Raw genomic sequence first — 14,029 nt, forward strand, 5'->3', positions numbered from 1 at the left:
CACTAATTTTTTTTTTTTTGAGACAGAGTCTTGCTCCTGTTGCCCAGGCTGAAGTGCAGTGGTGCAGTCTCAGCTCACTGCAACCTCCTCCTTTCAGGTTCAAGTAATTGTCCTGCCTCAACCTCCCAAGTAGCTGGGATTACAGGCATATGCCACCATGCCTGGCTAATTTTGTATTTTTAGTAGAGACAGGGTTTCTCCATTGGTCAGAATGGTCTCAAGCTCTCGACCTCATGTGATTCACCTTTCTCGGCCTCCCAAAGTGCTGGGATTACAGGCATGAGCCCCTGCGCCTGGCCCTTTTTTTTTTTTCTTGTCTAGTAGAGATGGGGTTTCACCACGTTGGCCAGGCTGGTCTCTAACTCCTGACCTCAGATGATCCACCCACCTCAGCCTCCCTAAGTGCCGGGATTACAGAAGTGAGCCATCACGCCTGGCCATTCTTCCAGTTTTTGAATTTGTATTACTAGGACCCAGTTTATGTTAATATTCCCTCTTTTTGACTTTCTTAATGTTCTGGCCCTATCTTAGCTTCCTATCCCCCATAAGTCCTTAGAAGTTGCAGTATAGTCCCCATCTCCCCCGTAAGAGAGGAAACTTAGAAAGCTTAGAAGTTGCAGCTTTCTCCCTCAGATGATTTCAAAGAGCAGTTCTCTGTCCCTCTCCTTTCAGTTAGTGGCATAACCCCTTCAGTGTTGGAAGCCACTTTATTGAACCCAAGACATTAGATAAAAATGGGTAAATTTTCCTATTGGGGATATTCCTAGATTAGGACAGTATATTTATTTAAAAAGGGAAATAAATAAATTAGAAGGACCCAGCCATGCCTAAAAAACGATTGAGCAGCTCACTTGGGCTTTTAACATGAGACTTTGAGAGCAGAGCAAATGAATAATGTGAAGAGTTGGAACATTGCATTTTGGGTCAGAATGTTAATATTTCATCCTGATAGCATGTCTATGAACTTCATAGGTTATATAGGGCAGGGCAGGGCTGGGCTGGGCTGTGGTGTGGCCACTGATTTTGGAACTTTTACTTATTATTAATGCTACTGTACATCTTATCCCAACAGTTGTCTTTTTTCTATCTAGAAAGAAAGCAGCTTGATCGTGTTGTTGGGAAAGTGTGATGCTGTGACTTTCAGTTGAACAAATACTAGAATTGAATATTTTTATAGTATTTTAATACTAGTTTTAGGGAAATTCATGTGTTCTGTAATGAGAATTTAGTTCACATCATGGAGAATCAAACCTCCTGCTTTACCTTACTCTTTGTTTATTTTCCTAGGTTACCAAAGTGACCCAGGTAGATGGAAACAGCCCTGTCAGGTTTTCCACAGAGACCACTTTTCTAGTGGATAAGTATGAAATCCTGTAATACCAAGAAGAGGGAGCCGAAAAGGAAAATTTTCATATTAATAAAGAAGACGCCAACGATGGCTGAAGAGTTTTTCCCACATTTACAAGCCATTGGAGACCCCATTTTTCTGATACAATGCACGATTCTCTGCGCGCAAGGACCCTTGACTCACCCCCATGTTTCTGCGTCACAGAGACATTCTTTGATAAAGAAATGGCACAAACATAAAGGGAAAGGCTGCTAATTTTCTTTGGCAGATTTTATTGGCCAGCAGGAAAGCAAGCTCTCCAGAGAATGCCCCCAGTTAAATACCTCCTCTACCTTTACCTAAGTTGCTCCTTTTGTTTTTTTAAATTTTTTTAATTTTTATTTTTTGAGACAGTCACCCAGGCTGGAATGCAGTGGTGTGATATCATCAGCTCACTGCAACCCCCGCCTCCTGAGTTCAAGCAATTCTCTTGCCTCAGCCTCCTGAGTAGCTGGGACTACAGGCATACACCACCACGCCCGGCTAATATTTTGTATTTTAGTAGAGATGGAGTTTCACCATGTTGCCCAAGCTGGGCACAAACTCCTAAGCTCAGGCAATCTGCCCGCCTTGGCCTCCCAAAGTGCTGGGATTATAGGTGTGAGCCACTGCACCAGCTAGTCCTTTATTTTAAGCCCTAAATATAATCCCTAAATATAGTTATATTTCATACTTAGTTTGTTTTTAAAAAGTTTTCTCTGTAGAAGATTTTAATCTTTCATACCCTTTTCTTTTACCTTTAGTTTTTCCTTTCTATACATTCAGTCAGGCACTGGGGTCATCTGTTTACAGGCATTGTATTTATTTGGCACTCCTGGAACAAGTGTATCTAACCCATTCTTGATTTTTGGACTGTTTAGGTGAACTGTTTGAGGGGTATGGGGCCTAGAAGTTAAAAGATAAGGATGTCTTCTGTCCCTTTCCCCTATCCATTCATTCCTTCATCTCTTTGCCAAGTTGTTTTCCTTTCAGGCCTGTCCTTCCAGTTTAGAACAGTACCATGAATCCCACTTGTATCAATATTAAAGATAGCTGAGAACTCCCTTTCGAATGGCACAATCCCTCTTCAAGATGTCTAAAAGAATGGCTATGTCTGTCCAGTTAGGGATTTCAGATCCACATGTAATCATGTCTGCTGCTGATGCTACCCAAATTTTCAATTCTCCACATTTTGGGTACTTAAGCTAAAACATAATAGCCACAGTCTTTATAATCCATTCATATTCCTCAGTTTCACCACCTCCCTCTTCCAGACTGCTTTCTTGACTGTTGTCAGTCCTCCTTTCTAACAGAAACGAGGTTATGATTTTGAAGGCTGTGGGTTCATTGAGGCTTTGTGCCAATCCTCTTGGCCCTAAAGTATCAAGGGGGCTCCATTTCACCATTTGATTTTTTTGTGTTTCAGGAGGCAACTGATTATACTGGTATGTACAGTTTACTCACGTATACCCTGTTTCCTTCCAGGCATCCCAGTGTTTTTCCACCAGTCTATCTGTCCCTATCTCTGAAATCCTCCCTTCTCTTCCCCTTAAGACTTTTGAGTGTCATCATATAGTGGATGTTTCTCAGTTCCGTCTCATCCATTACCTTTTCAATGGAGACTACAGCATCAGCCAGCTCAGCCTGGGCTTTTAACTTAGTATTGCAGTCCATAGAGTAGGTGAAAAGTTGCTGCAAGGCTGCAGGCAATGGCAGTGGGAAGAGGTGGATGACTAGATGACTTCTGCACTTTCAGCTGGTTGAAAAGTACCACTCCCACTCTGAACAACATCTGGCCTTCCCTGCAAAAACTGTACTGTACTTAAAGCAGAGCACTCACACATAAATGGCTATGTATGGAATGGCTTGCCAAAGAGGTTTCTAGCCTTTCCCTTTCCCCTGTCTGCATCAGGGAAGAATTCTTATCTCTAGCTTGGTTTCCACATGAGGTTTTTCTGAGAAGGGGGCCTAGGACAAGAAGTCTGTCATGTAGTTAAGTAGGCAAGAAATCCTACTAATCCAGTTTTGTTTGAAAGTTGTTTGTCCATGTGATTTTTTAAAAGTCAAGTTTAATTTCAAACATTTTTTTCTGAGATTACTTTGGGATAATATTTAAAATGAGAGACATTTTGTAACCCTGTAAAATACATAGGGAATATGACATTCCAGTGTATACAAAGAAGGCAAATTCTTTAATCAAATAAAGAGCATTATAAAATGAGATGTTTATTGGATTCTTGACTCACTTTGGTGTTGATTCAGGATGCTGTAATGGGACCTAAGATTAAAAATTAATGACATGTTTTTTTTAAGAGAAAATAATATGAGAGTATTCATTGCCTTTTCTCCATGTATTGTGCTTCTGTGTGTATTTCTCTGCATTTGATATGTGTACTCCTAACAGCGTAGCTTTTGAATTTGATGCTATTTCTGGCCTTTTGGGGGGATCAGAGTCTTAATTTTGTCAGGGGGCAGTTGTAGAGTCAGAAAAGTCAGGCTTTATCTTTAATTTTGGTGCTTTCTCTTCCCTGTTAGATAGACAGAGATGAGAAGTGATCCAGGGATGAGGGACGATGGGAACAATTTTTGGGAATTGTTGACAATTCCCTCAAATGAAGCTGCTTACAGCTGCTTTTTTTTTTTTTTTTTTTTTTGAGACGGTGAGTCTCACTGTGTCACCCCAAGCTGGAGTGCAGTGGTGCCATCTCGGCTCACTGCAGCTTTCTGGGTTCAATTGATTCTTCTGCCTCAGCCTCATGAGTAGCTGGAATTACAGCGCATGCCACTGTGCCTGGCTGATTTTTGTATTTTTAGTAGAGATGGGGTTTCACCATGTTGGTCAGGCTAGGCTTGATCTCCTGACCTTGCGATCTATCTGCCTTGGCCTCCTAAAGTATTGGGATTACAGGGGTGAGCCACTGCATCCAGCCAAAGCTGCTTGGTTTCTTATGCCTCTTTTTTTTAATTTAACTTGGAGAAACAATTGAATGTCAAAAAATTGGAAGGCAAATTATTCTCACTAATGAGTATCTGGGATGAGAAAATTTGTATTTAATGTTGAAAGCTTCTTAGTGAAACAAAGATTCTGGTTTAATGTTGCTGAAGTGTGGCTTGACTCTTGGAGTGAGACTGTAGCCTTAATCGAATGAAAGGAAGACCGCCAAAACCATGCCATGCCCCCTGACTAGCTGCTAATCCTTCAGCATCAAGTGGACTTTTTGTTGGCCTCCTGTGAGGGAGACTAGCAAAATAAATAGATCTGACTGAGCATTCTGCTTAATGTGGGAGGCTTGTGGTTCCTGCTCTGGATTAATTCCATGTAGAAGAAATAGGGAGCACACCTCTGGACAGGAATTTCTTTAAGGTCTTTCATTCCTTTACTCATCATAGCTTCAAATTTGTCAATCCAAGCATCTCTGATGGGAAACTTTGCCCTCCAATTAATTTTTAAATTGTGAACAGTTTTAAAGTTGTTCACACTGGATAGGATCTGAGATTTCCAGGGCTGACGTAGAATAGCTTCAAGTTCACATCTGGGGCGGGGCATGGTGGCTCAAGCCTATAATCCCAGCACTTTGGGAGGCCGAGGCGGGTGGATCACGAGGTCAAGAGATTGAGACCATCCTGGTCAATATGGTGAAACCCCGTCTCTACTAAAAATACAAAAAATTAACTGGGCATGGTGGCGCGTGCCTGTAATCCCAGCTACTCAGGAGGCTGAGGCAGGAGAATTGCCTGAACCCAGGAGGTGGAGGTTGCGGTGAGCCGAGATCGCGCCATTGCACTCCAGCCTGGGTAAAAAGAGTGAAACTCCGTCTCAAAAAAAAAAAGTTCACATCTGGCTTATTGGAAGGACACGGGAGAAAAATGGAAAAAATCATTCTCAAGATTAACTAGAAGCAATGACTGTACCAGCTTATAAAGCCTTTTTTTTTTTTTTTTTTTTTTTGCCAAATTAGACAGTGTTAACTACAACTAGTACTCAACATGTATGAGAATAGGGAATAGGGCTTCTGTCTTGTAGGCTTTAGAGGAATCTCAAGCAAAGCCTCTCAATTGATTTTCCTTTGCTATGCACATCTGTCTTATTACAACCCCCTCACCCCCAATTCCCTCTTAGAAGATCCACAAGTAGGTTGGTTGCTGTGCATTGCTGTTACCCAAGGGCAGACAGCAACCCTACAAATAGCTGTCTTAACCTCTTATCCTGGGGAGTTGGTGATTGATACAGAGATAGGCCTTTAGGAAAATTAGACTGTCTTTCCAAATCAGGCTGTTTTGTCTCTCACAATTGCAAATCAAAGCGATTAGGCATTTTTTAGAAGCTTGGGCCACCTCTCCCGTTCTCCACCAATGTTTTTTTCCCTGCTGTTCTTAGGGCAGGGGCTAAGTGGTTATTAAGGGTCTAAGTAGTTATTTAGGGTCTAAACCAATTCTGGAAAGCTGCCCTAGGTGTACTCTGTGTGATCAGATTGATTACCAAACTAGGACAGGGGCCGTCTGAAAGAAGCATTAGAAATTCAAGACAATGAGAGAAATCAATATAGGTCTTGTTTCCCATTCTTTTGTCCAAATGAATGCTTGTTCTTTTCAGCTCATTAGGAAGGCCCTTAACTGTGGAGGTACACAAGACCAGTCTTCGATCCTACCCAAATTTCCCACTCAGCTTGGATGCTTGTTAACTTTGGGTGGAAGCAGACTGTGCAATTTCCAAGACAAACTGAAGAGAGAGCTTTGCACTTTTCTCCAAGTTGTTGCAGGGTCATTGCTACTACCACCCCTGCACCAATGATGCCTCAGTTCAGGATCCAGAGGCCAGAGAGGGATAGCTTTCTGGAAGAGGGTGTGTATCTACAAGGAATGCTTGCTGTATGAAGAATAATCAACACTCTGGAGCAGGAGGGAGTACGATTTGAGAGGAGGGACAAAGTGAGGAATGTGTCAAGGCAAAGGCAGGAGTATGGAAATCCATTCCTGACATTCGTAGCCAAGTGCAGCGGGCCTTAGAAAAATCCACTCTTCCTTCCACACCCAGGCTTTGCCCTCTCCCCCTGCTTCCACTTCGGAAAGTCTGAAGCATGCCTGAAAAGCTGTTTTCTGCTTTCTTTCCCTCTCTTCCTCCCCCTTTCCTGAGCTCCCAGCTGCTCGACCTCTTGCGTAACTATGAGAGCGCACTGAGTTTTTTGATGGGCTCCAGATGTGGAGTGGGGTGGGGATGGAGAGTGGGGGCGGTAGGTCTTTAGTCCCCTGAGTGCTCTAACTGTGGGAACATAGAGGCCCGACACAGCAGGAGAGAGGACACACTGCACAGTGCCTTTATGTTGGGGTCAGCTGGTCCCTGTGTTGGGAGGACAGTGAGAGAAGTTGGGTGCTGTTTCGCCCTCTGCCTCAGCATCTGCTGCCTCCGTGGCACGCTTGCTTATTCCCTGAAATTCCTCCTCCCTGGTACAGTAAAGAGGAGTTGGGGGTCGTGAAACAGAATGAAGTGAAAAGTCTCTGAGGTATCCCAATCTGAACCCCTCCCCTCAGTGCTAGGTCTTGGCACACGAGCTACAGCAGTTTGAGTTTTTTCTTTCTTCCTTTTTTAACATCCCCAAGTATCCTGAATATTACTGTTGTGATCTGCCTCACGAAGGTTCACCAGAATTACTTTCATGACTTCAAACAGTATGAAGAGAGGAAAAATTAAGAGTCTCGCTCCTTAAAACCTAGGGCTGGTACCCACAACATATTCTGGAGCTTGAATGTTCCACCTCCATTAGCTGTAGCAGGTGGCAGCAAAGGGCACCCTCTCCCCTCCCCGTTCTTGTCTGCTGCTTGGCCTCGGTCAGCTGCTTGGTCTCGGTCAGCTTCAGTCTCCAGCCGTGGGGGGCCCCCTGCTAAGGCTGGCCCTGTCAATGAGTGACCAGAGATTCCTGCAGTTCAGCCTCCCGCTGTTCCTGGGTTAGGGAGAGAGGCCACAAACTAAAGTCACTGAATCAGAACAGCACTTGTCCATCTCAAAGAGGACAAATTATTTTTTGCTATCCCACCTAGCTGGAATTTAGACCAGACTTACTGGCTTCATGCTCCTTCCTTCAGTGAAAAAGAGTCTCCAGGGTCCCTCTAGGGCAGGCCAAAGAAGTCCAGTCTAGCTGAGTTCAGCTCCCTAGGGCCTCCCCAGCCAGTCTCCTGGGCCAAGAGCTGGCTTTGCAAGGTGAGGATCCACTGTCAGCGTTGGATTTCTGGGTGGAGAGGTTGAGATGGAGAATGACTTCAACCTAGCTCGATTTTGGGACTGCTTTTAGGTGTTTAGTGCCCCCTTCTTTCCCTTATTAACTCCCACTCCTACAGAGGCCCAACCTACTACAGGTTGGTGTGCTCGACTGTATGTTCATAGCCTGCCTCTCTATCTCCCAATCTGTAATCCAGCAGGTCTGTCGGGGTGGAGGGGTGTGGAACTCCATGGGGGCAGGATTCCATTCAGCTTTCCTGTGCTTTGGAGTTTGCATGGCACTTTAACGTGTCTTCTTGTGCCTATCCTTAGAAAAGTCTGTGAGGCCTGATGTGTATGGTTATCAATCCCATTTACAGCTCTTCATGGTGGGGTTTGGAATAGGGTGAGGGGAAGGGGTGACAGGGAGAAGACCTGGGTACCCTCACTAGATGTTCTGGAGATGTTGAGAGCATGTTGTAGGAGCTTCGATTTAGGAGGTTCACTGGGAGCCAGTGGAGGTTTCAGGCATCTGAGGCAGAAAGAAAGGAGAGTTTGGGGGGCGGGAGAACGGATTGTCAAAAACACCTTCTCAGAAGCGTTAAAGCCTAGGAGTGGAGGGTGGTCTAGGAGAGTCGAGAGGGCAGGGTGGGAGGAGAGTGGGGTGTGTGGTGGTGGTGGTGGAGAGCCCAGCTGCAAAGATGAACAAAGCGGGCGCTGTGCAGGCGGGGGGGAGGTGCTGCTGCGGGAAAGGGTGGGTGGGGGGACCTTGGGCTCCAGCCCCACAAGGGCGTCTTCTTTGGCTGGCCAGGCGGACCGGACGGGGGACGGGGGAAGGGGGACGGGGGGCGGGGACTGGCGGGATTGGGGCGGGACAGGCTCGCTCTCCTCCTACTCAGCGAGCTCCGGGAGAAAAGCAACAGTGTCCTCCTGAGCCTAAGGCCACCTCGGCCGAGCCGAGCCGGGCGAAGAGACCAGTGTCTCCCTGTCCCCCCCGCCTCTAGGTAAGAGCGCCCCCTCCCACTACACTTGCAGGTTCCATTCTCTGCGGTGCTAGGACTAGATAAGGAGAAGTCCCCGGGGCCTGGCAAGAGCCCTGAGATCAGCTCTAGACTAGGCAGTTCGGCAGAAACCCGTAGGGGAGAGAGAGCACCCCAGGTGACTGCGTGGGGGCGAAAGGAGCGTGGTGGGGCTTTTTCCTGTGAGCCCTTTGCTTTGGCTTTCCCGGGTCACTGCCATCGCCACCGCCAGAGGGGGCCGCGGCACTTACCCCCCCGCGTCCGTCCCCACTCCCCCCCACCCGTCTGCCCACTGAGGGACGCTGATCCCGGCCCCATCCAGACTCTCCCGCGGGCACACAGTCGGCCGGGCGGACACTCGCGGGGTATCGGGTGGCGAGCGCGCGCGCCGGTTTTCGTCCTCCAGCGCCCCACACCTCCCCCTGTCCTCCCACAGCAGGACCTTGGGGCGGGGGTATCCTCTTGGACGTCTCCGCCCCTGTCCCCAGGCCGGCCGCCTTGATGGACCAGGAAGGGATTCCGAGTCCAGCTCAAAGTCTTGGGCGTCTAGGAGGGATGCTTGGGGGTGTCTAGGAGATGGGAAGCCCGTCTGGGGCCTCTCACGCACTCCCCAAGGCCCCACGTCCTCCGGGGCAGGGGAGGCCGCCTGGGGAACCTTGCCACGCCCGCGCGGTCCCGACTGGAATCCCTAGCGGAGTTCCCCCGATCAGAGGCTGGGCCAAGTCATCCGGGCTCCCCCGGGATAGGGAAGTGCGGGCGGGCGGCTGGGTGGGGGCGCTGGCGCAGGGTGGCCGAGTCGCCCGCTGCCGCTTCCGCCGAGGCGGGCTCCAGTGGGGACTTGGCCGGGCGACAGCGCGGCCCGGCGGGGGACCCAGGGCTCCGGGGCGGGGCTGCATTCTGGGCCGTTAGCTCAGCGGTCCTGGAGGTTCCGGAGGCTGACTCATCGGACTGCGGGCTCACCTCCCAGCCCGCACACGCAAACCCAGGCGCCCCACCACGCCCGGCTCCCACGCGGCACACAGGCACGCCTCCGCCACACTTCGCACACGTCTCTGCCCTGTGTCAGGCCACCCGGACACACCCGGACCTGCCCACACGCCGAGGCCTTCCCACGCACTCCACGCCCCGCGCCTCACTCACAGGAAACCACCCCGAGCTCACTCAGCCCCTCACACCCGCAGCCCCGCTTACACGCACCCCAGCTCACACACACCCCGCAACTCACACACGCAGCCCAGTCACACAGGAGGTCCCAGCTCACACACGAACCCGTCACACACACAACCGAGCTCACACACGCAGCCCAGTCACACACGCAGCCCAGTCACACAGGAGGTCCCAGTTCACACACACGCCCAGCTCACACACACAGTCCCAGTCACACACGCAGCCCACCTCGCACACAGTCCCAGTCACACACGCAGCCCAGCTCACACACACAGTCCCAGTCACACATGCAGCCCACCTTGCACACAGCCCCAGTCACACATGTAGCCCACCTCACACACAGTCCCAGTCACACATGTAGCCCACCTCGCACAGAGTCCCAGTCACACACGCAGCCCAGCTCACACACACAGTCCCAGTCACACATGCAGCCCACCTCGTACACAGCCCCAGTCACACATGTAGCCCACCTCGCACAGAGTCCCAGTCACACACGTAGCCCAGCTCACACCACAGTCCCAGTCACACACGCAGCCCAGCTCACACACACAGTCCCAGTCACACACGCAGCCCAGCTCACACCACAGTCCCAGTCACACACGCAGCCCAGCTCACACACACAGTCCCAGTCACACACGCAGCCCAGCTCACACACACAGTCCCAGTCACACACGCAGCCCAGTTCACACCACAGTCCCAGTCACACACGCAGCCCAGCTCACACACACAGTCCCAGTCACACACGCAGCCCAGCTCACACCACAGTCCCAGTCACACACACAGTCCAGCTGACAGCCCCAGTCACACATGTAGCCCAGCTCAAACACAGCCCAGATCACACACAGTCCCAGTCACACAGGCAGTCCAGCTCACACCACAGTCCCAGTCACACACGCAGCCCAGCTGACAGCCCCAGTCACACACGCAGTCCAGCTCACACCACAGTCCCAGTCACACACGCAGCCCAGCTCACACCACAGTCCCAGTCACACACGCAGCCCAGCTGACAGCCCCAGTCACACATGCAGTCCAGCTCACACCACAGTCCCAGTCACACACGCAGCCCAGCTCACACCACAGTCCCAGTCACACACGCAGCCCAGCTCACACACACAGTCCCAGTCACACACGCAGCCCAGCTCACACCACAGTCCCAGTCACACACGCAGTCCAGCTCACACCACAGTCCCGATCACACACAGTCCCAGTCACACACACAGTCCCAGTCACACACGCAGCCCAGCTGACAGCCCCAGTCACACATGCAGTCCAGCTCACACCACAGTCCCAGTCACACACGCAGCCCAGCTCACACCACAGTCCCAGTCACACACGCAGCCCAGCTGACAGCCCCAGTCACACACGCAGTCCAGCTCATACCACAGTCCCAGTCACACACGCAGCCCAGCTCACACACACAGTCCCAGTCACACACGTAGCCCAGCTCACACCACAGTCCCAGTCACACACGCAGCCCAGCTCACACCACAGTCGCAGTCACACACGCAGCCCAGCTCACACACACAGTCCCAGTCACACACGCAGCCCAGCTCACACCACAGTCCCAGTCACACACGCAGTCCAGCTCACACCACAGTCCCGATCACACACAGTCCCAGTCACACACACAGTCCCAGTCACACACGCAGCCCAGCTGACAGCCCCAGTCACACACACAGTCCAGCTCACACCACAGTCCCAGTCACATACACAGCCCAAGTCACACACGCAGCCCAGCTCACACACACAGTCCCAGTCACACACGCAGCCCAGCTCACACACACAGTCCCAGTCACACAGGCAGTCCAGCTCACACACACAGTCCCAGTCACACACGGAGCCCAGCTCACACACACAGTCCCAGTCACACAGGCAGTCCAGCTCACACCACAGTCCCAGTCACACACGCAGCCCTGCTGACAGCCCCATTCACACACGTAGCCCAGCTCAAACACAGCCCAGATCACACACACAGTCCCATTCATACACGCAGCCCGGCTCACACATGCAGCCGCTCACACAATGCAGCCCAGCTCACACCACAGTCCCAGTTACACATGTAGCCCAGCTCACACAGCTGCAGCCACACACGCAGCCCAGCTCACACTGCAGCTCCCTCACACACGCGGTCCCTCACACACATTGAACCGCCCTTCCCGCAGCTGCCAGGCTGGGAGCGGGCGGTGTCTGTACGGCCGCCCCGTTTCCCCGCCGCGCAAACAAGCGGCTCCTTCTCCCTGCCCCTTCAAAGAAAGGCCGCTTGTCAGGGGCGGGCGGGCGGGCGGCTGGGGCAGGCGCCCAACACTGCGGCCTTGTCCCACGCGGGCGGCCTGGGCAGGGCAGGCCGAGGGGCGCACGGGGCCGCTCCTTTGCGGAAACCTCCCTCCCTCGGTGCTGCGGACCGCGGAAAGGCACCTTTCCACCACCGGCAACCCACGCAACAGCCCCGGCTCCACCCGCGCTCTCCCGGCTCCCCGCCTCCTCCGGTCGCCCACCTCTCCTCTCTCCCGCCTCTGGGTCCCGGGTCGGCCCAGCCTCCCTCTTCTCCGCCTCCACATCTCCCCTCCGCTGCCCTCAGTACCTCCTCGCGCACCCCCAGTCTTCCCATCTGTAGTCGCGACCCGCTTGTCCGGTCTCCCCCGACTCCTCCACCTCTGTGCTCCTCAGTCCCCCTCATCCTCTGCCCTCGGGCTCCTCCTCCCCAACTTTCATTTTTCCCGGTCCCTCAATCTGCCTTTCATTTTCCCCTGCACACCCCGGCGGCTCCCCTCCCCGCCCCGTCCTTCTGCAGACCCCCATTCATCTCTGCCTGGCTTTTCTCATCCTTCAGTTCTCTCGGCCCCCTCCCGACTCAGGCGTCCCCGCGGGGCTCCCCGCCTCAGTTTCCTTCCCTTCCTGACTCCTTTCTCTGCCCGCCGCCCTTCCTCGAGGGCGGATGTGCGCCGGCTGGGCGAAGGCGGCGGCGGAGAGGACCCCAGCTCGGCCCCGCGGGCCTCCCGCCACAGCTATGCGCCCCTTGCGCGGTGGCCTCGGCCGGCCTCCAGGGACACAGGTGAGGCCGGGCGACCCGCGGGGCTCCGGGGGGCGCCCGAGCAGTGGCGCCGCGCAGGACTGGGCCTGGCGCTCCGGGGCTGGCTTTGGACATTTCGTCTTAGGTCCCCGTGGGAGCCCGGGAGCTGCGTCAGTGCCCGTGAGTGCCGGAGCCGGTCCGCCCTTCTCCGCGCCTCCCTCGGGCGGGTGCCGAGACTCCCGAGGGGTGACTCCGGGCGCCCAACTCGGTGGAGGGGGCTGCGGACTGGTGTCCCGCGTGGCTGGAGTGCCGGCGCGATCCCGCCGGGGAGGAAACCGAGGGGCCAGGCCGGGGTCACCCAGCCGGCGCCCCGACCTCGCGCACACCGGGCCCTGCCAGCTGCGCGTCAAATCCAGGCACCCGGGCCTCTGCCGCTCGGCTCCCGGGGCGGCGCTGGGGCGTCTGTACCCAGCTTGCGGGAGGAGACCCAGGGCGGAACGCGCACCGCAGGGGACCTTTTTTGGGCCACGGGGCCGGGCGGGCGGGTAATGACAGCCGGGGTGCTTGAGAGCCGCGGGCGGGACGAAAGCGGGGCCGCCGGTGGGGGCGTCTCTCGGCCAGGGCGGGGTTAAGGTGAGGGCGCCCCCAGGTGGCCGCTCTCGGCCGCGCCGATCGGCCTTTGGGAAAGCACCGCCTGAGTACAGGGCAGGTTGTCCTGGTGTCTCTTTCCACTTCTCTTGGATCCGATTACTGTGCTGGGGACACAGCCTCGCACCTCCCAATCTCTCCATCGCTTATCTTCTCCCTACACCTCTCTCCTTATCTCTCCCTCTCCTTTGCCTCCTTATTCCCCTCTCCTCTCTCCTCTAATCACTCTTGTTCCCCATTGGCCTTACTCCTTTACAATATTTATATCCACTTGAAGTTCTTCGGTGTGAATAAATGAGCACACCACAGCTACCCCACATGACGATCGTGACAAATACTCCAATGTGACAGATGAATAAACCAAGGCCCAGGCAGGTGAAGTGCCTCGCTCAAAGTCACACAGCTCATAATAATAGATGGCATTTTTATAGTGCTTCACTTTCACAGAATGTCATTTAATATAATACCTGAATGTTCAGACAGTCCTTTTAAAAAAACTGACAGCTTTAATGAGGTATAATTTATATACTATAACATCACCCAATTTAAGTATGCAATTCAAAGACTTTTCGCATATTTACGGAGCCATGCAATCATCATCACGATTTAATTTGAAAACATTCCCT

General features: G+C 52.6%; 2 protein-coding genes across 38 annotated transcripts in view; both read left to right on the plus strand.

The window, feature by feature from the left end:
* Nucleotides 1-3,584, plus strand: part of ARCN1 (archain 1 coat protein complex I subunit delta) — a 36,596-nt gene extending 33,012 nt beyond the window's left edge. The window contains exon 10 of the mRNA XM_009006926.5: nt 1,288-3,584. Within this exon, the coding sequence (XP_009005174.3) occupies nt 1,288-1,377 (90 nt within the window). The 3' untranslated portion in view covers nt 1,378-3,584. The remainder of the gene's footprint in view (nt 1-1,287) is intronic.
* Nucleotides 3,585-8,497: 4,913 nt separating this feature from the next.
* The window catches only part of PHLDB1 (pleckstrin homology like domain family B member 1), a 51,912-nt gene continuing 46,380 nt past the window's right edge, over nt 8,498-14,029 (plus strand). For 25 of the 37 annotated variants that reach the window (XM_035264767.3, XM_078339622.1, XM_078339623.1 and 22 more), the window contains exon 1: nt 8,498-12,797. In XM_035264767.3, coding sequence (XP_035120658.3) covers nt 12,681-12,797 — 117 coding nt within the window. In that variant the 5' untranslated portion in view covers nt 8,498-12,680. The remainder of the gene's footprint in view (nt 12,798-14,029) is intronic. The other 12 variants (XM_078339637.1, XM_078339642.1, XM_078339635.1 and 9 more) reach the window with 1 other exon arrangement.

The sequence above is a fragment of the Callithrix jacchus genome, chromosome 10 (assembly GCF_049354715.1).
Source record: "Callithrix jacchus isolate 240 chromosome 10, calJac240_pri, whole genome shotgun sequence".
Classification (NCBI taxonomy): domain Eukaryota; kingdom Metazoa; phylum Chordata; class Mammalia; order Primates; family Cebidae; genus Callithrix; species Callithrix jacchus.